Source organism: Squalius cephalus, assembly GCF_949319135.1.
Source record: "Squalius cephalus genome assembly, chromosome: 14".
Classification (NCBI taxonomy): domain Eukaryota; kingdom Metazoa; phylum Chordata; class Actinopteri; order Cypriniformes; family Leuciscidae; genus Squalius; species Squalius cephalus.
In genome coordinates, this window is record NC_137135.1 from 33,657,984 (window position 1) to 33,683,062 (window position 25,079).

The 25,079-nt window shown below is 40.7% G+C and overlaps 3 protein-coding genes and 3 pseudogenes across 14 annotated transcripts in view; all 6 read left to right on the forward strand.

Moving 5' to 3' along the window:
• The window catches only part of LOC307170773 (protocadherin gamma-A11-like), a gene marked incomplete at its 5' end in the record, with an annotated part of 204,737 nt that overhangs the window by 105,509 nt on the left and 74,149 nt on the right, over nucleotides 1-25,079 (forward strand). The window lies entirely within an intron of this gene.
• LOC307170818 (protocadherin gamma-A4-like) lies at nucleotides 594-6,786 on the forward strand. Its single transcript, XM_079892118.1, has 2 exons — nucleotides 594-3,169; nucleotides 5,116-6,786. Exons 1-2 carry the CDS (start codon nucleotides 731-733, stop codon nucleotides 6,517-6,519), a joined length of 3,843 nt encoding a protein of 1,280 aa, XP_079748244.1. The 5' UTR covers nucleotides 594-730; the 3' UTR covers nucleotides 6,520-6,786.
• LOC307170797 (protocadherin gamma-A11-like) lies at nucleotides 7,768-10,147 on the forward strand (annotated as a pseudogene). The gene has a single exon. The product of its transcript is annotated as a protocadherin gamma-A11-like (transcript).
• LOC307170798 (protocadherin gamma-A11-like) lies at nucleotides 11,307-13,832 on the forward strand (annotated as a pseudogene). The gene has a single exon. The product of its transcript is annotated as a protocadherin gamma-A11-like (transcript).
• LOC307170890 (protocadherin beta-16-like) lies at nucleotides 14,954-22,290 on the forward strand (the record flags this gene model as incomplete). Its single annotated transcript, XM_079892200.1, has 3 exons — nucleotides 14,954-17,596; nucleotides 19,958-21,369; nucleotides 22,270-22,290. Exons 1-3 carry the CDS (start codon nucleotides 15,265-15,267, stop codon nucleotides 22,288-22,290), a joined length of 3,765 nt encoding a protein of 1,254 aa, XP_079748326.1. The 5' UTR covers nucleotides 14,954-15,264.
• On the forward strand, nucleotides 22,470-24,895 carry LOC307170799 (protocadherin gamma-A11-like; annotated as a pseudogene). The gene has a single exon. The product of its transcript is annotated as a protocadherin gamma-A11-like (transcript).

Genomic DNA, 25,079 nt, shown 5'->3' on the forward strand with positions numbered 1-25,079 from the left:
TCGCCAGTAGAGGTGAGAAATTATTATTAATATTATTATATTATTATTATTATGATGATGATGATGATGATGATGATGATGATGATTATTATTGTATCGATCTATTTGTCAGGAACCATGCGCGCACACACACACACACACACACACACACACACACACTCACAAGAGAAGAGATGCTTGCACCTAATTTCCATCTGCAGTCTCTTGGAATATTATTAGCCTATTATTATTCACTCAATGAATGTAATATGATAATTTAATAAACTGTAAAAAGTCTGCACTGAAGATGAATTCATACCAAGCACGTTTAATTTGCATCTCATGTTAGGAGAAACTGTGACATTTTACTCATTTATCTTACTTGTTTGTATTGAGGTTGGGCAGCGCTGATGTCGATTTTAATGTATTTTTTTTATTTGTCTAACTTTTCTTTTGAAATGTATGCATTCTGTTAATGCTTATTTTGGACTCTAAGGGCCGCTGTTGGTCAGTGAAATACTTTGTGTGCAATAAGCTTGTCTAACAGTAAACCTTGGCCCCACCCAATCAATGCGCGCTGTGACGCAGCTCTCCCTCTGTTTCATTCCTTACGGGATGGTGAGAGGGTGACTATCTCTTTCCTTTCCTCTTCCAAACGAATACAAAACGGTTTTTGTAGTCCTACCTTGGAATGTTATTTTATTCCATTGAATACTGGAAATATTATTGGTGAACTTGCTTTCTAATCAGTATGGCTGTTAAGGATTTTTATCGAAATGGATGTGCTCGATGGCCTGTTTTCTTCCGACCGCAGTGGCAAGTATTGTTTTTCATCTCGTGCTACATTCCTTTTGCCATCTCTCAAATCCGGTACTCCATCCCTGAAGAAATGAGTAAAGGCTCGCTTATTGGTAATGTGGCACAGGATCTGGGGCTGGATTTGAAAAGGCTTCGAGCGGGTCGAGCGCGTATCGTGACCGGAGAAAGCACTCAATACGCAGAGCTTAGAACAGACAAAGGAGTTCTAGTCGTGAGTGAGAGAATAGACCGAGAACAGCTATGCGGCGACATCACACCGTGCAGCTTCAGCTTCGAGATCATTCTAGAGAACCCAATGGAGCTGCACCAGGTTACTGTCGAAATAACTGATGTTAATGATAATTATCCAGTATTTGAAAATAATAAAATTAGTTTTGAAATAAGTGAATCGGCAGCTCTTGGTTCGGGGTTTGCTTTAGAAAGGGCGTATGACCCTGACGTAGAATTGAACTCTTTGCAGAATTATATTCTCACACGAAATGATTATTTTGTTCTTAAACAAAACTCAAATCCAGACGGCAGTAAATACGTTGAGATGGTTCTTGATAAAGCTTTAGACCGGGAGGAGCATCCTCATCTATCTCTGAAGCTGATCGCTGTAGATGGCGGAAACCCGCAGAGGTCTGGCTCTGTTAATATAGATGTTACTATTTTAGATGCGAATGACAATGCACCCGTGTTTAACCAGACTGTTTATAGGGCATCTGTGATGGAGAATGCACAGAAAGGTACTTATCTAATCACTGTAAATGCGACAGATGCAGACAGTGGTACAAACGGACAAATACTTTACTCGTTTTCTGATATAAAAGAACAATTTAAAGACATGTTTAACATTGACGGCGATTCAGGTCAGATAACTGTTATAGGTGATGTTGATTTTGAAAAAGAAAAGCGGTTTGAAATAAGAGTTAAGGCCAAAGACCAAGGGGGGTTGACGAGCACTAGTAAACTTATAATTGATGTAACTGACATGAATGATAACGCGCCTGCGATAAACGTGATGTCTCTCTCGAGCACTATAGCAGAAGATTCGCCCCCAAGTACTACTATTGCTATAATTCACGTGAAAGACGCGGACTCAGGAAGAAATGGGCAGGTTACGTGTTCTATTGGCAAAAACCTCCTGTTCATTATCAAATCATCCCTCTCTAATTATTATAATTTGATCACAGATGCCTTTCTTGATCGTGAAACTCAGTCAGAATATAATATAACAGTGACTGCGACTGATTCAGGTTCACCTGCACTCTCGAGCTCAACGACACTTCGACTTAAGATTTCTGACATCAATGACAACGCGCCAGTTTTTGAACGAAGTAGCTATTCAGCACACCTTCCTGAAAATAACGCAGCAGGGTTTTCCATATGTAGTGTGACGGCGAGAGATTTAGATTGGAATCAAAACGCCAGAGTGTCATATTTTTTAGAAGAAACTCATATTGGTGGAGCGCCGATTTCCTCGTACGTGTCTATAAACTCTGAGAATGGTGTGATACACGCAGTTCGTTCATTTGATTATGAGCAAATTAAACAGCTTAGTTTCGTCGTAAAAGCGCAGGACGGAGGCTCTCCTCCTCTCAGCAGCAACGCGAGCGTGAAAATAATCATTCAGGACCAGAATGACAACGCGCCTCAGGTTCTGTACCCGGTCCAGTCAGGTGTTTCTGTGGTGGCTGAAATAGTGCCTCGTTCGGCAGATGTGGGTTATCTGGTGACTAAAGTGGTGGCTGTTGATGTGGACTCTGGTCAGAACGCCTGGCTCTCATATAAACTGCAGAAAGCCACAGACAGGGCGCTGTTTGAAGTGGGCTTACAGAATGGAGAAATAAGAACTGTACGCCAAGTGACAGATAAAGATGCTGTCAAACAAAGACTCACTGTTGTAGTGGAGGACAACGGGCAGCCCTCTCGATCAGCTACAGTCAATGTTAACGTGGCGGTGGCGGACAGCTTCCCTGAAGTGCTCTCGGAGTTCACTGACTTTACGCACGACAAGGAATACAACGACAACCTGACTTTCTATCTAGTCTTGGCCTTGGCTGTGGTTTCATTTCTCTTTATCGTGTCTATCATTGCCATACTGTCAGTCAAATGCTACAGATGGAGGCGCGAGCGGATGTTTTATAAATCTGGAGCGAATCTTCCAGTTATTCCGTATTATCCGCCTCTTTACGCAGACGTAGGCGGCACAGGAACTTTACAGCACGTGTACAATTATGAGGTTTGCAGAACCACTGACTCCAGAAAGAGTGATCTGAAATACGTCAGACCTTGCAGTGAGAGCATCATTAGTCTGGACACCAGTGGAACACAGACACTCACGCATGCGCAAAGAGGAAATCTGACCAACCAAGATTTCAACGATCAGGTGAGGTTTGCTGTATATATTTGTCTCTGATAGAGTTGAACGTTTTTGTTTATATGTGTGTCTATTTAACCGTCGTCTATATATATATGTAAAATCCACACTTTTTTAGCACAATGTTAGATAATTATCATGTGATTGTCGTATATACTTTTTATAAAACCCTCGTGTAGAAAATGTGCCTTCGATTCACTGGCCATGGTGCTGAAATACTGTTAGTCGGACATTCTCAGTACATCCTTGTGACTTTCCGTTTTTCCCCTTAGAATATTATAAATTATTATTATTATTATTATTTTGCATTTAAACTAATTCTGTTGTAAATTATTGTTTGTTTTTTTCGTTTTCTTCTATTTTAAATTGATTTTATCATTGCGGATACATGACAATTTAAAGACAAATCAAGGACAGATTATTATTATTTTTTCTCTGTGATGTTTATTGCGGTTCAAATGTATAATAATTAATGTAGCATTTATTCTTGAAATATTTATATTCTATTATATAATGTTTTAATTTTGGGCTTTTTGAGCAGTAGACGTTTGGATGAAAAATAAAAATAGGAAAAGCATACGTGTATTCACTTGTTTCTGTAGTTCATCAGACTGGACTCATAGTGCCGCTGTTGGTCAATATGTCAGTTTATAGAGCAGATCTGCTGCAGTTCCACCCCCATCATCTCCATATTATTAGAGAGAGAGAGAGAGACAGAAGCTGAGAGCGCAGTCTGAAGAGGAGAGAGAAGGCACAACGCGGAGATACTGTATTTAATATCCTTCTCTTGGATTTACAGACTTTTCTTGTTCTTTTCACTTTGGACATATACATGATTTCCTCCAGTATTTTGGACTGATTTATTTGCTTTCTGTCTTATTCTTCATCCCGTGGTCTTCTGCAAAATGTCGGACAGAACAATGGCGCGGCAAGTACTGCTGTTTATTTGGTTTCTCTCTCTCAGTTCAGCTCTCGGGCAGGTCAGTTACTCCATTCCTGAAGAAATGGCGAAAGGCTCTTTAGTCGGGAACATAGCGCAGGATTTGGGTTTAGATTTAAAGAGACTGAGATCGGGTAAAGCGCGTATTTATACAGGAGACAGCGCTGAATACATCGAGCTGAATAAAGAAAGAGGAGTCCTCCTTATCAAAGAGAGAATAGACCGAGAGGCGCTATGCGGACAGACAACGCCTTGCGCGCTGCATTTTCAGATTATTCTTGAAAACCCGATGCAGTTATACCGCGTTACAGTTGAGGTCACAGATATAAATGACAATGCGCCGATGTTTAGTGGGAGTGAGATGAGATTTGAAATAAACGAAATGTCTTTAGCAGGAGCTAGGTTTATATTGGAGAGGGCAATTGATCATGACGTTGGTCGAAATGGTCTGCAGAGTTATTCTTTAGAACCGACAGATAATTTTGTTTTGAAATTTCAGAATCTCCCTGATGGAAATAAAGCTGTAGAAATGGTTCTTCAAACACCATTAGACCGAGAGAAACAAGACCATATCTCGTTACTTTTAACAGCATTTGATGGAGGCGAGCCCCAGATGTCCGGTACAATGAAGATACTCATTACTGTTTTGGATGCTAATGATAATGCCCCTGTGTGTTCACAATCCGTATACAAAACCAGCATAGCTGAAAACTCACCGAGAGGCACAGTTTTAACTACAGTTAGTGCTTCTGATGCTGATCAGGGTTCGAATGGTAGAATATCGTTCTCTATTTCAAGTACGGCCGACAAAGCGGCAAATATTTTTGAAATAGACCACGATGTTGGTGTTGTAAAGCTCACTAGTGGTATAGATTATGAAATGAGTAAGTATTATCAAATTGATGTTCAAGCACGAGATGATGGTGGTCATACGGATTCATGTAAGATAATTGTTGACGTTATTGATATAAACGATAACAATCCCACTATTAATATTATTTCAAAATCAAGCCAGATATCAGAGGATTCCAAATCTGGCACTGTTCTTGCAATATTAAACATTCAAGACGTAGACTCGAATGAAGGAGGTAAAGTTAATTGTCTCTTAAATGACAATGTTCCATTTGTCATTCAGTCATCGCCCGATGGTTTTTATAGTCTAGTGACAGACAGTGATTTAGATCGAGAGCGAGAGTCTGAGTATAACATCAGTGTGACGTGCGCTGATGAGGGCGTGCCCTCTCTCTCCAGCAGCGTCACTCTCTCCTTACAGATATCAGATGTCAATGATAACGCGCCCGTCTTTGAGAAAAGCTCATATGAGGCCTCTGTTCAAGAAAACAACACACCGGGTCTTTCCATATTCACAGTCAGAGCCAGAGACGCAGATTTTAACCAGAACGCGCGTGTGTCTTACATACTGGAGGACTCGTCGGTTAACGGAGTGCCCGTCTCCTCGTTAGTGTCCGTTAGTGCTGATAGTGGAGTCATACATGCAGTGCGATCTTTCGATTACGAGCAGATCAAAGATTTCCAGTTCCGCGTAAAAGCGCAGGACGGAGGCTCTCCTCCTCTCAGCAGCAACGCGAGCGTGAAAATAATCATTCAGGACCAGAATGACAACGCGCCTCAGGTTCTGTACCCGGTCCAGTCAGGTGTTTCTGTGGTGGCTGAAATAGTGCCTCGTTCGGCAGATGTGGGTTATCTGGTGACTAAAGTGGTGGCTGTTGATGTGGACTCTGGTCAGAACGCCTGGCTCTCATATAAACTGCAGAAAGCCACAGACAGAGCGCTGTTTGAAGTGGGCTTACAGAATGGAGAAATAAGAACTGTACGCCAAGTGACAGATAAAGATGCTGTCAAACAAAGACTCACTGTTGTAGTGGAGGACAACGGGCAGCCCTCTCGATCAGCTACAGTCAATGTTAACGTGGCGGTGGCGGACAGCTTCCCTGAAGTGCTCTCGGAGTTCACTGACTTTACGCACGACAAGGAATACAACGACAACCTGACTTTCTATCTAGTCTTGGCCTTGGCTGTGGTTTCATTTCTCTTTATCGTGTCTATCATTGCCATACTGTCAGTCAAATGCTACAGATGGAGGCGCGAGCGGATGTTTTATAAATCTGGAGCGAATCTTCCAGTTATTCCGTATTATCCGCCTCTTTACGCAGACGTAGGCGGCACAGGAACTTTACAGCACGTGTACAATTATGAGGTTTGCAGAACCACTGACTCCAGAAAGAGTGATATGAAATACGTCAGACCTTGCAGTGAGAGCATCATTAGTCTGGACACCAGTGGAACACAGACACTCACGCATGCGCAAAGGGAGAAACTGACCTTTGATGATTGTGGTGACCAGGTGAGAATTATTTTTATAACAAATGTATGTGATATTTTAAAACGTTTTTCGTGATTGAACAATTTTGTTTGAGTTTTTGACACGCTCTCTGACTGTTTTTTTTTCTGAAATGAAGTGTCTCTGCAATTTTAAGAAGTGTTTAAATAATTTTAGTAAGAAATGACACGAATCGTCTTCTATTTATTTTCATCTGTTTATTATAGTCCAATCGACTTTTTAGTTTAGCATTTAGTGCAGTTGTGTAATTCAAATATTTATTCTCTTGTTAGAGGTCTAGTGTTTTTCGACGTGTTGTAATTATGTAGTTCATTCGCCTGTCCAGCCATGAAAGAAAGAAAATTACTGCTTATTTTTCTGCTCCCGAATGATATATATATATATATATATATATATATATATATATATATATATATATATATATATATATACACACGTTAAGTAGAACAAGTTGCTTTTTATTCCGTCTTTATTTATTTTCTGTTGAAGTTTGGCACGTTACCACTGAAATGTCATTTAACAAATGTTAACATTATTAACCTGTTGCATGCACAGTTGGTTATTTGCCTTTAAAAAAATCCTTGCGTGATTTTCACTTGTTTTTGTGAAGAAGTGAGAAACTCTATTCTGCGTTTGCACTTGCATCCCTGGCCATGGTCCTGAATCGCGGCGGCGCGGTCATTTACTTCATATATTCTTCTGCATCTCTTTACAGCACACAATATTTTTTTAGATTTTCAACATCTTTTTGTGTCCTCCTGTTCAAAAGTTTATATTTAATTTCTCTGATTAGAAATGTATTATGTGCATAATTGTTTTTTAGGAATTTCTCAGTATCTGACTTGATCAGTGTTCATACTGATATGGCTTTATGAAAACACGAAATGTATTTACACCCCCCCTCCCCCCCCCCCCCCCCCCCCCCCCCATTATTAACACATACAATCTTTGTATTATAGATATTTGTTGTTATGGACATTTTTTGGTGTTATACTTAAGCACTTTCATACTAAATAACTTTTCTCAAACATGTCTGACATTGAGGATAAAGGTTTAATAATTTTACATTTTCTGTAGTTCATCAGACTGGACTCATAGTGCCGCTGTTGGTCAATATGTCAGTTTGTAGAGCAGATCTGCTGCAGTTCCACCCCCATCATCTCCATATTATTAGAGAGAGAGACAGAAGCTGAGAGCGCAGTCTGAAGAGGAGAGAGAAGGCGCAACGCGGAGATACTGTATTTAATATTGTTCACTTGGATTTACAGACTTTTCTTGTTCTTTTCACTTTGAACATATACATGATTTCCTCCAGTATTTTGGACTGATTTATTTGTTTGCTGTCTTAATCTTCATCCTGTGGTCTTCTGCAAAATGGTCGACAGAACAATGGCGCGGCAAGTACTGCTGTTTATTTGGTTTCTCTCTCTCAGTTCAGCTCTCGGGCAGGTCAGTTACTCCATTCCTGAAGAAATGGCGAAAGGCTCTTTAGTCGGGAACATAGCGCAGGATTTGGGTTTAGATTTAAAGAGACTGAAATCGGGTAAAGCGCGTATTTATACAGGAGACAGCGCTGAATACATCGAGCTGAATAAAGAAAGAGGAGTCCTCCTTATCAAAGAGAGAATAGACCGAGAGGCGCTATGCGGACAGACAACGCCTTGCGCGCTGCATTTACAGATTATTCTGGAAAACCCGATGGAATTTTACTCCGTTACAGTCGAAGTTACAGATATAAATGACCATTCGCCTTTCTTTAAACGATCTGAGATGAGATTCAGAATCAGCGAGTCAGCTGTAACTGGGGCAGTGTTTGTTTTAGAGAGAGCAATGGATTTAGATGTCGGGACAAATTGCTTGCAGACTTATGTACTAAAGCCTACGGATAATTTTTTATTGAAATTACAAAATCAGGCAGATGGTAGTAAGCTTGTAGAAATGGTTCTTCAAAAACCCCTCGATCGTGAAAAGCAAGAGCATTTGTCTCTGGTTCTGACAGCGATAGATGGAGGTGATCCACAATTGTCTGGTACTGCGCAGATACATATTACAGTTTTAGATGTGAACGACAACGCGCCTGTTTTTACGCATAAAATATATAAAGGGAGTATCACTGAAAACGCCCTCAAAGGCACAGTTGTAACGACGGTGAGCGCTACAGATTTGGACGAGGGCTCAAACGGCAAAGTAAAATATTCTATTACAAATACCCTCGACAATGTTCCAGAATTGTTTGAAATTAACGAAACAAACGGTGAGGTGAGAGTAACAGGGAATATAGATTATGAAAAAGCTCGGCATTATCAAATTCATGCACAGGCGAGCGATGAGGGTGGTCTGACCGATTCTTGTAAAATCGATGTAGATGTGATAGATATAAATGACAATAAACCGCTCCTCAACATCATGTCTAAATTAACCACCATATCAGAAAACTCTAATTCTGGAACAGTTGTAACAATGATAAACGTGCAAGACTCCGATGCTGGTGAAAACGGTAAAATATATTGTTCAATTACTGAGAACATTCCTTTCACGCTAAAATCCACCAATAATAATTTCTTCAGTCTAGTGACAGACAGTGATTTAGACCGAGAGCGAGAGTCTGAGTATAACATCAGTGTGACGTGCGCTGATGAGGGCGTGCCCTCTCTCTCCAGCAGCGTCACTCTCTCCTTACAGATATCAGATGTCAATGATAACGCGCCCGTCTTTGAGAAGAGCTCATATGAGGCTTCTGTTCAAGAAAACAACACACCGGGTCTTTCCATATTCACAGTCAGAGCCAGAGACGCAGATTTTAATCAGAACGCGCGTGTGTCTTACATACTGGAGGACTCGTCGGTTAACGGAGTGCCCGTCTCCTCATTAGTGTCCGTTAGTGCTGATAGTGGAGTCATACATGCAGTGCGATCTTTCGATTACGAGCAGATCAAAGATTTCCAGTTCCGCGTAAAAGCGCAGGACGGAGGCTCTCCTCCTCTCAGCAGCAACGCGAGCGTGAAAATAATCATTCAGGACCAGAATGACAACGCGCCTCAGGTTCTGTACCCGGTCCAGTCAGGTGTTTCTGTGGTGGCTGAAATAGTGCCTCGTTCGGCAGATGTGGGTTATCTGGTGACTAAAGTGGTGGCTGTTGATGTGGACTCTGGTCAGAACGCCTGGCTCTCATATAAACTGCAGAAAGCCACAGACAGGGCGCTGTTTGAAGTGGGCTTACAGAATGGAGAAATAAGAACTGTACGCCAAGTGACTGATAAAGATGCTGTCAAACAAAGACTCACTGTTGTAGTGGAGGACAACGGGCAGCCCTCTCGATCAGCTACAGTCAATGTTAACGTGGCGGTGGCGGACAGCTTCCCTGAAGTGCTCTCGGAGTTCACTGACTTTACGCACGACAAGGAATACAACGACAACCTGACTTTCTATCTAGTCTTGGCCTTGGCTGTGGTTTCATTTCTCTTTATCGTGTCTATCATTGCCATACTGTCAGTCAAATGCTACAGATGGAGACGCGAGCGGATGTTTTATAAATCTGGAGCGAATCTTCCAGTTATTCCGTATTATCCGCCTCTTTACGCAGACGTAGGCGGCACAGGAACTTTACAGCACGTGTACAATTATGAGGTTTGCAGAACCACTGACTCCAGAAAGAGTGATCTGAAATACGTCAGACCTTGCAGTGAAAGCATCATTAGTCTGGACACCAGTGGAACACAGACACTCACGCATGCGCAAAGGGAGAGACTGACCTTTGATGATTGTGATGATCAGGTGAGAATTATTTTTATAACTAATTTATGTGATATTTTAAAACGTTTCTCGTGATTGAACAATTTTGCTTGAGTTTTTGACACGCTCACTGACTGGTTTTCTGAAATGAAGTGTCTCTGCAAAGTGTTTAAATAATTTTAGTAAGAAATGACACGAATCATCTGCTATTTATTTTCATCTGTTTATTATAGTCTGATCGACTTTTTAGTTTAGCATTTAGTGCAGTTGTGTAATTAAAATATGTATTCTCTTGTTAGAGGTCTATTGTTTTTCGACGTGTTGTAATATTTGCCTGTACAGCCATGAAAGAAAGAAAACTACTGCTTATTTTTCAGCTTCCGAATGATTTTCATTAAAATAACTGATTTAAAATAACTGATTTTATGAATGATTTTCAACTAAAAATAAATAAAAACAAACGTTAACCTGTTAAATGCACAGTTGGTTATTTGCCATTTAAAAAATCCTTGCGTGATTTTCACTTGTTTTTGTGAAGAAGTGAGAAACTCTATTCTGCGTTTGCACTTGCATCCCTGGCCATGGTCCTGAATCGCGGCGGCGCGGTCATTTACTTCATATATTCTTCTGCATCTCTTTACAGCACACAATCTTTTTGAGATTTTCAACATCTTTTTGTGTCCTCCTGTTCAAAAGTTGAACTATTCTATTTTATTTCTGATTAGAAATGTATTATGTGTATAATTGTTTTTTAGGAATTTCTCAGTCTCTGACTTGATCAGTGTTCATACTGATATGGCTTTATGAAAACACGAAATGTAATTATTTTTTCCCTTTTTATCATTATTAACACAAACACATGCAATCTTTGTATTATAGATATTTTTTGTTATGGACATTTTTTGGTGTTATACTAAATAACTTTTATACTAAATAACTTTTCTCAAACATGTCTGACACTGAGATAAAGGTTTATTAATTTTGCATGTTCTGTAGTTCATCATACTGGACTCATAGTGCCGCTGTTGGTCAATATGTCAGTTTATAGAGCAGATCTGCTGCAGTTCCACCCCCATCATCTCCATATTATTAGAGAGAGAGAGAGACAGAAGCTGAGAGCGCAGTCTGAAGAGGAGAGAGAAGGCACAACGCGGAGATACTGTATTTAAAATCCCTTTCCTGGATTTATAGACTTTTCTTGTTCTTTTCACTTCGGATATATACATGATTTCCTCCAGCATTTTGAACTGATTTATTTGCTTTCTGTCTTAATCTTCATCCCGTGGTCTTCTGCAAAATGTCGGACAGAACAATGGCGCGGCAAGTACTGCTGTTTATTTGGTTTCTCTCTCTCAGTTCAGCTCTCGGGCAGGTCAGTTACTCCATTCCTGAAGAAATGGCGAAAGGCTCTTTAGTCGGGAACATAGCGCAGGATCTGGGTTTAGATTTAAAGAGACTGAAATCGGGTAAAGCGCGTATTTATACAGGAGACAGCGCTGAATACATCGAGCTGAATAAAGAAAGAGGAGTCCTCCTTATCAAAGAGAGAATAGACCGAGAGGCGCTATGCGGACAGACAACGCCTTGCGCGCTGCATTTACAGATTATTCTGGAAAACCCGATAGAGTTTTACTCCGTTACAATTGAAGTTATAGATATAAATGACCATTCACCCTCTTTTAAAAGGGATGAAATGAGATTTAGAATCAGTGAGTCAGCTGTAACTGGGGCAGTATTTGTTTTAGAGAGAGCGATAGACTTGGATGTAGGAATAAACGGCCTGCAGACATATTCATTAAAGCCTACGGATAATTTTTCATTGAAATTACAAAATCAGGCAGATGGTAGTAAGCTTGTAGAAATGGTTCTTCAAAAACCCCTCGATCGTGAAAAGCAAGAGCATTTGTCTCTGGTTCTGACAGCGATAGATGGAGGTGATCCACAATTGTCTGGTACTGCGCAGATACATATTACGGTTTTAGATGTGAACGACAACGCGCCTGTTTTTACGCATAAAATATATAAAGGGAGTATCACTGAAAACGCCCTCAAAGGCACAGTTGTAACGACGGTGAGCGCTTCAGATTTGGACGAGGGCTCAAACGGCAAAGTAAAATATGCTATTACAAATACCCTCGACAATGTTCTGGAACTGTTTGAAATTAACGAAACAAACGGTGAGGTGAGAGTAACAGGGAATATAGATTATGAAAAAGCTCGGCATTATCAAATTCATGCACAGGCGAGCGATGAGGGGGGTCTGACTGATTCTTGTAAAATCGATGTAGATGTGATTGATATAAATGACAATAAACCGCTCCTCAACATCATGTCTAAATTAACCACCATATCAGAAAACTCTAATTCTGGAACTGTTGTAACTGTGCTAAACGCACAAGACCCAGATGCTGGTGAAAACGGTCAAATTGATTGTTCAGTTAATGAGAATATTCCTTTTATCCTGAAGTCAACAAATAATAACTTCTTCAGTTTAGTCACAGATGGTGATTTAGACCGAGAGCGAGAGTCTGAGTATAACATCAGTGTGACGTGCGCTGATGAGGGCGTGCCCTCTCTCTCCAGCAGCGTCACTCTCTCCTTACAGATATCAGATGTCAATGATAACGCGCCCGTCTTTGAGAAGAGCTCATATGAGGCCTCTGTTCAAGAAAACAACACACCGGGTCTTTCCATATTCACAGTCAGAGCCAGAGACGCAGATTTTAACCAGAACGCCCGTGTGTCTTACATACTGGAGGACTCGTCGTTTAACGGAGTGCCCGTCTCCTCGTTAGTGTCCGTTAGTGCTGATAGTGGAGTCATACATGCAGTGCGATCTTTCGATTACGAGCAGATCAAAGATTTCCAGTTCCGCGTAAAAGCGCAGGACGGAGGCTCTCCTCCTCTCAGCAGCAACGCGAGCGTGAAAATAATCATTCAGGACCAGAATGACAACGCGCCTCAGGTTCTGTACCCGGTCCAGTCAGGTGTTTCTGTGGTGGCTGAAATAGTGCCTCGTTCGGCAGATGTGGGTTATCTGGTGACTAAAGTGGTGGCTGTTGATGTGGACTCTGGTCAGAACGCCTGGCTCTCATATAAACTGCAGAAAGCCACAGACAGGGCGCTGTTTGAAGTGGGCTTACAGAATGGAGAAATAAGAACTGTACGCCAAGTGACAGATAAAGATGCTGTCAAACAAAGACTCACTGTTGTAGTGGAGGACAACGGGCAGCCCTCTCGATCAGCTACAGTCAATGTTAACGTGGCGGTGGCGGACAGCTTCCCTGAAGTGCTCTCGGAGTTCACTGACTTTACGCACGACAAGGAGTACAACGACAACCTGACTTTCTATCTAGTCTTGGCCTTGGCTGTGGTTTCATTTCTCTTTATCGTGTCTATCATTGCCATACTGTCAGTAAAATGCTACAGATGGAGACGCGAGCGGATGTTTTATAAATCTGGAGCGAATCTTCCAGTTATTCCGTATTATCCGCCTCTTTACGCAGACGTAGGCGGCACAGGAACTTTACAGCACGTGTACAATTATGAGGTTTGCAGAACCACTGACTCCAGAAAGAGTGATCTGAAATACGTCAGACCTTGCAGTGAGAGCATCATTAGTCTGGACACCAGTGGAACACAGACACTCACGCATGCGCAAAGGGAGAAACTGACCTTTGATGATTGTGGTGACCAGGTGAGAATTATTTTTATAACTAATTTATGGGAAAACGTGTCTCGTGATTAATCAATTTTGCTTGAGTTTTTGACACGCTCACTGACTGGTTTTAAGTGTCTCTGCAATTTTAAGTTTAAATAATTTTAGTAAGACATGACACGAATCATCTGCTATTTATTTTCATCTGTTTATATTCTGATCGACTTTTTATTTTAGCATTTAGTGCAGTTGTGTAATTCAAAAATTATTTCTCTTGTTAGGCGTCCAGTGTTTTTCGACGTGTTGTAATTATGTAGTTCATTCGCCTGTACAGCCATGAAAGAAAGAAAATTACTGCTTATTTTTCAGCTTCCGAATGACATATATATATATATATATATATATATATATATATATATATATATATATATATATATATATATATATATATATATATATATATTGATAAGTTAAGTGGAAGTTGCTTTTAATTCCGTTTTTATTTATTTTCAGTTGAAGTATATGGCACGTTGCCACTGAACTGTCATTTTACAAATGTTAACATTATTAACCTGTTGCATGAACAGTTTGTTATTTGCCATTAAAAAAAATCCTTGCGCTTGTTTTTATGAAGAAGTGAGAAACTCTATTCTGCGTTTGCACTTGCTTCCCTGGCCATGGTCCTGAATCGCGGCGGCGCGGTCATTTACTTCATATATTCTTCTACATCTCTTTACAGCACACAATCTTTTTGAGATTTTCAACATCCATTTGGTCTGTCCTCCTGTTCAAAAGATTATCTATACACTATTTAATTTCTGATGAGATATTTCTTATGTGTATAATTGTTTGTTTTTTTTAGGTATTTCTCCCTCTCTGACTTGATCAGTGTTCATACTGATATGGCCTCATGAAAACACGAAATGTATTTTTTCCCCTTCTATCTTTATTAATACAAACACATACAATCTTTGTACTATAGATATTTGTTGTTACTGATATGTGTTGTTATTTTTGGTGTTATACTTAAGAACTTTTATACCAAATAACTGTTCTCAAATATATATGACATTGAGGATAAAGGTTTATTAATTTTGCATGTTCTGTAGTTCATCAGACTGGACTCATAGTGCCGCTGTTGGTCAATATGTCAGTTTATAGAGCAGATCTGCTGCAGTTCCACCCCCATCATCTCCATATTATTAGAGAGAGAGAGAGAGACAGAAGCTGAGAGCGCAGTCTGAAGAGGAGAGAGAAGGCACAACGCGGAGATACTGTATTTAAAATCCCTTTCCTGGATTTATATACTTTTCTTGTTCTTTTCACTTTCGATATATACATGATTTCCTCCAGTATTTTGGACTGATTTATTTGTTTTCTGTCTTATTCTTCATCCCGTGGTCTTCTGCAAAATGTCGGACAGAACAATGGCGCGGCAAGTACTGCTGTTTATTTGGTTTCTCTCTCTCAGTTCAGCTCTCGGGCAGGTCAGTTACTCCATTCCTGAAGAAATGGCGAAAGGCTCTTTAGTCGGGAACATAGCGCAGGATCTGGGTTTAGATTTAAAGAGACTGAGATCGGGTAAAGCGCGTATTTATACAGGAGACAGCGCTGAATACATCGAGCTGAATAAAGAAAGAGGAGTCCTCCTTATCAAAGAGAGAATAGACCGAGAGGCGCTATGCGGACAGACAACGCCTTGCGCGCTGCATTTACAGATTACCTTGGAAAATCCTATGGAGTTTTATAGCGTTACAGTTGAGATTTTAGACGTAAATGATAACGCTCCCGTTTTTGCAGTTAAAGAAATTCAATTTGATATAAGCGAATCATCTCTGACAGGAGCTAAATTTGTTTTAGAAAGAGCAGTGGATAATGACGTTGGGTTTAATGGTGTACAGAGTTATTCTTTGCAACCTGTAGATAATTTTGTTTTAAAGACACATGACATGCCAGATGGCTCCAAAAATGTTGAAATGATTTTACAAAAACCTCTAGATCGAGAAAAAAAGGAGCACATTTCGCTGTTACTTACTGCTGTGGACGGAGGAGACCCACAGATGTCTGGAACAATTCCGATTATAATCACAGTTGAGGACGCAAATGATAACGCTCCAGTTTGTTTTATGTCTGTTTATAAGACCAGCATTGCAGAAAACTCTCCAAAAGGTACCATTTTAACTACAGTTAAAGCATCGGATGCTGACCAGGGACAAAATGGTAGAGTAGAATATCATATTTTTAAGTCCCCAGGTACCACTAACCTTTTTGAAATAGACAGAAATGAAGGAGTGTTGAGGTTATCTGGTGATATTGACTATGAAAGAGTTAAATATTATCAAATTGACGTCCAAGCGCGAGACCCTGGACGCCACTCTGATACTTGCAAAGTAATTGTTGATATAATCGATGTAAATGACAACAAACCAGTAATTAATATCATGTCAAAACCAAGTGCTCTTTCCGAAGACTTAAAATCAGGCACTGTTGTGACAATGCTGAATGTACAAGACTCAGATTCTGGTGAGAATGGAAAGGTTCAGTGCTCCATTAACGATAATATCCCTTTTACGCTAAAATCAACAAATAATAACTTCTTCAGTTTAGTCACAGATGGTGATTTAGACCGAGAGCGAGAGACTGAGTATAACATCAGTGTGACGTGCGCTGATGAGGGCGTGCCCTCTCTCTCCAGCAGCGTCACTCTCTCCTTACAGATATCAGATGTCAATGATAACGCGCCAGTCTTTGAGAAGAGCTCATATGAGGCTTCTGTTCAAGAAAACAACACACCGGGTCTTTCCATATTCACAGTCAGAGCCAGAGACGCAGATTTTAACCAGAACGCCCGTGTGTCTTACATACTGGAGGACTCGTCGGTTAACGGAGTGCCCGTCTCCTCGTTAGTGTCCGTTAGCGCTGATAGTGGAGTCATACATGCAGTGCGATCTTTCGATTACGAGCAGATCAAAGATTTCCAGTTCCGCGTAAAAGCGCAGGACGGAGGCTCTCCTCCTCTCAGCAGCAACGCGAGCGTGAAAATAATCATTCAGGACCAGAATGACAACGCGCCTCAGGTTCTGTACCCGGTCCAGTCAGGTGTTTCTGTGGTGGCTGAAATAGTGCCTCGTTCGGCAGATGTGGGTTATCTGGTGACTAAAGTGGTGGCTGTTGATGTGGACTCTGGTCAGAACGCCTGGCTCTCATATAAACTGCAGAAAGCCACAGACAGGGCGCTGTTTGAAGTGGGCTTACAGAATGGAGAAATAAGAACTGTACGCCAAGTGACAGATAAAGATGCTGTCAAACAAAGACTCACTGTTGTAGTGGAGGACAACGGGCAGCCCTCTCGATCAGCTACAGTCAATGTTAACGTGGCGGTGGCGGACAGCTTCCCTGAAGTGCTCTCGGAGTTCACTGACTTTACGCACGACAAGGAATACAACGACAACCTGACTTTCTATCTAGTCTTGGCCTTGGCTGTGGTTTCATTTCTCTTTATCGTGTCTATCATTGCCATTCTGTCAGTCAAATGCTACAGATGGAGACGCGAGCGGATGTTTTATAAATCTGGAGCGAATCTTCCAGTTATTCCGTATTATCCGCCTCTTTACGCAGATGTAGGCGGCACAGGAACTTTACAGCACGTGTACAATTATGAGGTTTGCAGAACCACTGACTCCAGAAAGAGTGATCTGAAATACGTCAGACCTTGCAGTGAGAGCATCATTAGTCTGGACACCAGTGGAACACAGACAGTCACGCATGCCCAAGGGGAGAGACTGACCTTTGATGATTGTAATGATCAGGTGAGCATTATTTAAAAACTTATTTTTGCGCTATTTTAAAACGTTTCCTTATTGAACATTTTTGCTTGAACTGTTGACACGGTCGCTGACTGGTTTTCTGAAATGAAGTATCTACAATTTTAAGAAATGTGTAAAATATTTTAGCAGAAAATGGAACCAAACATCTGCTGTTGTACTTTCATCCGTTTTTATTATAGTCTGTTCAACTATATTGTTTTGTTGTATGTTGTTCATCTTTCCTGTACGGCCATGAAAGGAAATTAGTGCTAAATTTTTTCAGCTTATAAATATATATACTTTTTTTATTATTATTATTTTTATGTTAAGTGGAACTTGCTTTCTTATAATTTTTTTATTCGTTTAGTTTTACATTTTATTTTCAGCTGAAGTCCTGCAGTATATGGCACGCTGCCAATGAAATGTCTGTTAACAATTGTTAACATTATTACATGTGTCATTCACAGTCAATTTTTTTTTCCATTTTAAAAACATTCCCTGCGTGATTTTCACTTGTTTTTGTGAAGAAGTGAGAAACTCTATTCAGCGTTTGCACTTGCTTCCCTGGCCATGGTCCTGAATCGCGGCTACGCGGTAATTTATATCATATATTCTTCTGCATCTCTTTACAGCTAATACTATTTTTGTGTTTTTCATCATCTTGTTCTCTCCTCCTATTCAAAAGTTAAACGATATACTAATTTATCACTGATTAGCCTAGATATTTATTATGTGTATAATTGTATTTAAGGTATTTCTCCATGTCTGTCTGTTCAGTGCTCACATATTGATATGGCCTCAGCAAAACTTTGAGCAAACTCGAAATGTATTTATTTATTTTTTCTCCCTTCAATCTTTATTTACACAAACTCATACAATCTTTTTATCTCATTGACATTTATTGATATGGACGTTTTTATACTTTAGAACTTTGTTTAGTAAACTGCTTTTCTCGGATATATCTGACACTGAGATAAAAGTTTATCCATTTTAATTTTTCTGTAGTTCACCAGACTGGACTCATAGTGCCGCTGTTGGTCAATATGTCAGTTTATAGAGCAGATCTGCTGCAGTTCCACCCCCATCATCTCCATATTATTAGAGAAAGAGAGAGAGAGAGAGAGAGAAGCTGAGAGCGCAGTCTGAAGAGGAGAGAGAAGGCGCAACGCGGAGATACTGTATTTAAAAACCCTTTCCTGGATTTATAGACTTTTCTTGTTCTTTTCACTTTGGACATATACATGATTTCGTCCAGCATTTTGGACTGATTTATTTGCTTTTTGTCTTAATCTTCATCCCGTGGTCTTCTGCAAAATGTCGGACAGAACAATGGCGCGGCAAGTACTGCTGTTTATTTGGTTTCTCTCTCTCAGTTCAGCTCTCGGGCAGGTCAGTTACTCCATTCCTGAAGAAATGGCGAAAGGCTCTTTAGTCGGGAACATAGCGCAGGATTTGGGTTTAGATTTAAAGAGACTGAAATCGGGTAAAGCGCGTATTTATACAGGAGACATCGCTGAATACATCGAGCTGAATAAAGAAAGAGGAGTCCTCCTTATCAAAGAGAGAATAGACCGAGAGGCGCTATGCGGACAGACAACGCCTTGCGCGCTGCATTTACAGATTATTCTAGAAAACCCAATGGAGTTTTACAGTGTTAATGTTGAGGTGCTTGATATTAATGACAATGCACCATTTTTTGAAAAAACTGAGATGAGTTTTAGAATCAGTGAAACTGCGTCGATTGGCGCAAAATTCACGATAGAACCTGCCAGGGATTTTGACGTTGGAATTAATGGTCTTCAGACCTACTCGTTAAAACCAACAGATAATTTTGCACTGAAATTCAAGATTCAGCCTGGAGGAGACCATCATATCGAAATGACTTTACAAAAGCCTCTAGACCGCGAAAAGCAGGAGCATATGTCTTTAACGTTAACAGCCATTGACGGAGGAGATCCACAAATGTCTGGTAATATACAAATAAATATTATTGTTTTAGATGCGAACGATAACTCTCCTGTTTTCATACAATCAGTTTATAAAGCCACTGTCACTGAAAATTCCCCAAAAGGAACAATTGTAGCGACAGTTAGTGCGTCAGACCAAGACCAAGGAGTAAACAGTGAAATAATCTATACAATAACAAACACTAATGATGTCCGTAGTAAATTTGAAATAAACGAGACTGATGGTAAAGTAAGATTGATAGGTCTAGTTGATTATGAAACAAATCGACGCTATGAGTTACGCGTTCAAGCGAGTGATCACGGAGGTTTGACTGATTCATGTAAAATCGTAGTTGATGTCATTGATATCAATGATAATAAACCAGTGATCAATATAATGTCCAAAACAAACGTGATTGCTGAAAATTCCGCGCCTGAAACCGTGGTTACAATGATAAATATTCAGGATCTTGATTCGGAAGGAAACGGGAAAGTTCAGTGTTCTATTAGTGAAAATATTCCATTTTCTCTGAAATCCACCAATAATAATTTCTTCAGTTTAGTGACAGACAGTGATTTAGATCGAGAGCGAGAGTCTGAGTATAACATCAGTGTGACGTGCGCTGATGAGGGCGTGCCCTCTCTCTCCAGCAGCGTCACTCTCTCCTTACAGATATCAGATGTCAATGATAACGCGCCCGTCTTTGAGAAGAGCTCATATGAGGCTTCTGTTCAAGAAAACAACACACCGGGTCTTTCCATATTCACAGTCAGAGCCAGAGACGCAGATTTTAATCAGAACGCCCGTGTGTCTTACATACTGGAGGACTCGTCGGTTAACGGAGTGCCCGTCTCCTCGTTAGTGTCCGTTAGTGCTGATAGTGGAGTCATACATGCAGTGCGATCTTTCGATTACGAGCAGATCAAAGATTTCCAGTTCCGCGTAAAAGCGCAGGACGGAGGCTCTCCTCCTCTCAGCAGCAACGCGAGCGTGAAAATAATCATTCAGGACCAGAATGACAACGCGCCTCAGGTTCTGTACCCGGTCCAGTCAGGTGTTTCTGTGGTGGCTGAAATAGTGCCTCGTTCGGCAGATGTGGGTTATCTGGTGACTAAAGTGGTGGCTGTTGATGTGGACTCTGGTCAGAACGCCTGGCTCTCATATAAACTGCAGAAAGCCACAGACAGGGCGCTGTTTGAAGTGGGCTTACAGAATGGAGAAATAAGAACTGTACGCCAAGTGACTGATAAAGATGCTGTCAAACAAAGACTCACTGTTGTAGTGGAGGACAACGGGCAGCCCTCTCGATCAGCTACAGTCAATGTTAACGTGGCGGTGGCGGACAGCTTCCCTGAAGTGCTCTCGGAGTTCACTGACTTTACGCACGACAAGGAATACAACGACAACCTGACTTTCTATCTAGTCTTGGCCTTGGCTGTGGTTTCATTTCTCTTTATCGTGTCTATCATTGCCATACTGTCAGTCAAATGCTACAGATGGAGACGTGAGCGGATGTTTTATAAATCTGGAGCGAATCTTCCAGTTATTCCGTATTATCCGCCTCTTTACGCAGACGTAGGCGGCACAGGAACTTTACAGCACGTGTACAATTATGAGGTTTGCAGAACCACTGACTCCAGAAAGAGTGATCTGAAATACGCCAGACCTTGCAGTGAGAGCATCATTAGTCTGGACACCAGTGGAACACAGACACTCACGCATGCGCAAGGGGAGAGACTGACCTTTGATGATTGTAGTGATCAGGTGAGAATTATTTAATAACTAATTTATGTGATATTTTGATGACTTCATTATTGTTTGAACTGTTAATGCAGTTGCTAAATAGTTTTCTGAGAATAATCGTTTCTGCTATTGTAATGTTCATTTTATTTTATTTTTATCTTGTAGTATATTTTGGTCAGCTTTTGTAGTTTTATATTTTCTACATTGCTCAAATCATTTCTTCTTATGGGCCTTGTGTAATTCGACATGTACTCGTCATCACTTTTTGTACAGACAAGAACAAAAATACGTTTTTATTTATTTACTCATTCATGTATTTATTCATTTATTTATGCTTTGATGCGTTAAGTGATATAGTTACTTTATATGTATCCTTGCCATCTTTAAATTAAGTTTTATTTTCACTTTTAGTCCTAAAATATATATCACACTATACTATACCTACCACTGCTTTTGCTTTGCACGAAAACAACTTTTGCTTGTCTTTGTCATGGAGTGAAATCTCCAGTCAGTTTCCCTGACCATGGTCCTGAAATCCAGCGAGGCGCGGTCACCTCATGTATTCTGTTGCATTTCTTTACAGCACACCGTCTATTTTAGATTTTCATCTAGTTATCGGTCTGTCCTCCTTTTGAAAGTTAACTACACCATTTCAGTCGTATCTAGATATGTATTATGCCTATAGTTGAGTTTAAGATATTTATCCCTGTGCCTCTGATCAAAATATTGCAACTAATGAATCAATTCTTGTTTGCTTAGTGTTTTTCTTATTTATTTACACAAACTTATACAATAATTTTATTTTACAGATATTTGTATTGTCATGGCCATTTGTTTGGTTTTATACTTAAGAACTTTTATACTAAATAACTTTTCTCAAACATGTCTGGCAAAGGTTTAGTAATTTTACATGTTCTGTAGTTCATCAGACTGGACTCATAGTGCCGCTGTTGGTCAATATGTCAGTTTATAGAGCAGATCTGCTGCAGTTCCACCCCCATCATCTCCATATTATTAGAGAGAGAGAGAGACAGAAGCTGAGAGCGCAGTCTGAAGAGGAGAGAGAAGGCGCAACGCGGAGATACTGTATTTAATATTGTTCACTTGGATTTACAGACTTTTCTTGTTCTTTTCACTTTGGACATATACATGATTTCCTCCAGCATTTTGGACTGATTTATTTGCTTTTTGTCTTAATCTTCATCCCGTGGTCTTCTGCAAAATGTCGGACAGAACAATGGCGCGGCAAGTACTGCTGTTTATTTGGTTTCTCTCTCTCAGTTCAGCTCTCGGGCAGGTCAGTTACTCCATTCCTGAAGAAATGGCGAAAGGCTCTTTAGTCGGGAACATAGCGCAGGATTTGGGTTTAGATTTAAAGAGACTGAAATCGGGTAAAGCGCGTATTTATACAGGAGACAGCGCTGAATACATCGAGCTGAATAAAGAAAGAGGAGTCCTCCTTATCAAAGAGAGAATAGACCGAGAGGCGCTATGCGGACAGACAACGCCTTGCGCGCTGCATTTACAGATTATTCTAGAAAACCCGATGGAGTTTTACAGTGTTAATGTTGAGGTGTTTGATATTAATGACAATGCACCGTTTTTTGAAAAAGCTGAGATGACTTTTAAAATTAGTGAATCTGCGTCGATTGGTACAAAATTCACGATAGAGCGTGCCAGAGATTTTGACGTTGGGATTAATGGTCTTCAGACCTATTCGTTAAAACCAACAGATAATTTTGTCCTGAAGTTCAAAAGCCAGGCAGGGGCTGGACAAAATATAGAAATGATTTTACAAAAGCCCTTAGACCGTGAAAATCAGGAGCTTATTACTTTAACGTTAACAGCCATTGATGGGGGAGATCCACAAATGTCTGGTAATATACAAATAAATATTATTGTTTTAGATGCGAACGATAACTCTCCTGTTTTCACACAATCAGTTTATAAAGCCACTGTAACTGAAAATTCACCAAAAGGAACAATTGTAGCGACAGTTAGTGCATCGGATCTAGATCAAGGAATAAATGGTGAAATAAGCTATACTATAACAAACACTCTAGATAAAGTACGGGACATATTTGAAATAAACGAGACTGATGGTAAAGTAAGACTCATAGGTCTAGCTGACTATGAACAAGCTCAACACTTTGAAATCCGTGTACAAGCGAGTGATCTCGGAGGTTTTAGTGATTCTTGTGAGATCATAGTTGATGTGGTTGATATCAATGATAATAAACCAGTGATCAATATTATGTCCAAAACAAACGTGATTGCTGAAAATTCACCGCCTGAGACGGTAGTTACAATGATAAATATTCAGGATCTTGATTCGGGAGAAAACGGGAAAGTTCAGTGTTCTATTAGTGAAAACATCCCATTTTCTCTGAAATCCACCAATACTAACTTCTTCAGTCTAGTGACAGACAGTGATTTAGACCGAGAGCGAGAGTCTGAGTATAACATCAGTGTGACGTGCGCTGATGAGGGCGTGCCCTCTCTCTCCAGCTGCGTCACTCTCTCCTTACAGATATCAGATGTCAATGATAACGCGCCCGTCTTTGAGAGGAGCTCATATGAGGCTTCTGTTCAAGAAAACAACACACCGGGTCTTTCCATATTCACAGTCAGAGCCAGAGACGCAGATTTTAACCAGAACGCCCGTGTGTCTTACATACTGGAGGACTCGTCGGTTAACGGAGTGCCCGTCTCCTCGTTAGTGTCCGTTAGTGCTGATAGTGGAGTCATACATGCAGTGCGATCTTTCGATTACGAGCAGATCAAAGATTTCCAGTTCCGCGTAAAGGCGCAGGACGGAGGCTCTCCTCCTCTCAGCAGCAACGCGAGCGTGAAAATAATCATTCAGGACCAGAATGACAACGCGCCTCAGGTTCTGTACCCGGTCCAGTCAGGTGTTTCTGTGGTGGCTGAAATAGTGCCTCGTTCGGCAGATGTGGGTTATCTGGTGACTAAAGTGGTGGCTGTTGATGTGGACTCTGGTCAGAACGCCTGGCTCTCATATAAACTGCAGAAAGCCACAGACAGGGCGCTGTTTGAAGTGGGCTTACAGAATGGAGAAATAAGAACTGTACGCCAAGTGACAGATAAAGATGCTGTCAAACAAAGACTCACTGTTGTAGTGGAGGACAACGGGCAGCCCTCTCGATCAGCTACAGTCAATGTTAACGTGGCGGTGGCGGACAGCTTCCCTGAAGTGCTCTCGGAGTTCACTGACTTTACGCACGACAAGGAATACAACGACAACCTGACTTTCTATCTAGTCTTGGCCTTGGCTGTGGTTTCATTTCTCTTTATCGTGTCTATCATTGCCATACTGTCAGTCAAATGCTACAGATGGAGGCGCGAGCGGATGTTTTATAAATCTGGAGCGAATCTTCCAGTTATTCCGTATTATCCGCCTCTTTACGCAGACGTAGGCGGCACAGGAACTTTACAGCACGTGTACAATTATGAGGTTTGCAGAACCACTGACTCCAGAAAGAGTGATCTGAAATACGTCAGACCTTGCAGTGAGAGCATCATTAGTCTGGACAACAGTGGAACACAGACACTCACGCATGCGCAAAGGGAGAGACTGACCTTTGATGATTGTGGTGACCAGGTGAGAATTATTTTTATAACAAATTTATGTGATATTTTAAAACGTTTTTCGTGATTGAACAATTTTGCTTGAGTTTTTGACACGCTCACTGACTGGTTTTCTGAAATGA

Excerpts from the sequence above, each read along its gene's own strand:
- LOC307170818 (XM_079892118.1), top strand. The coding sequence starts at position 731 with ATGGCTGTTAAGGATTTTTATCGAAATGGATGTGCTCGATGGCCTGTT. Across the intron at positions 3,170-5,115 it reads ACCAAGATTTCAACGATCAG|ATATCAGAGGATTCCAAATC; the intron begins GTGAGGTTTGCT and ends AAATCAAGCCAG.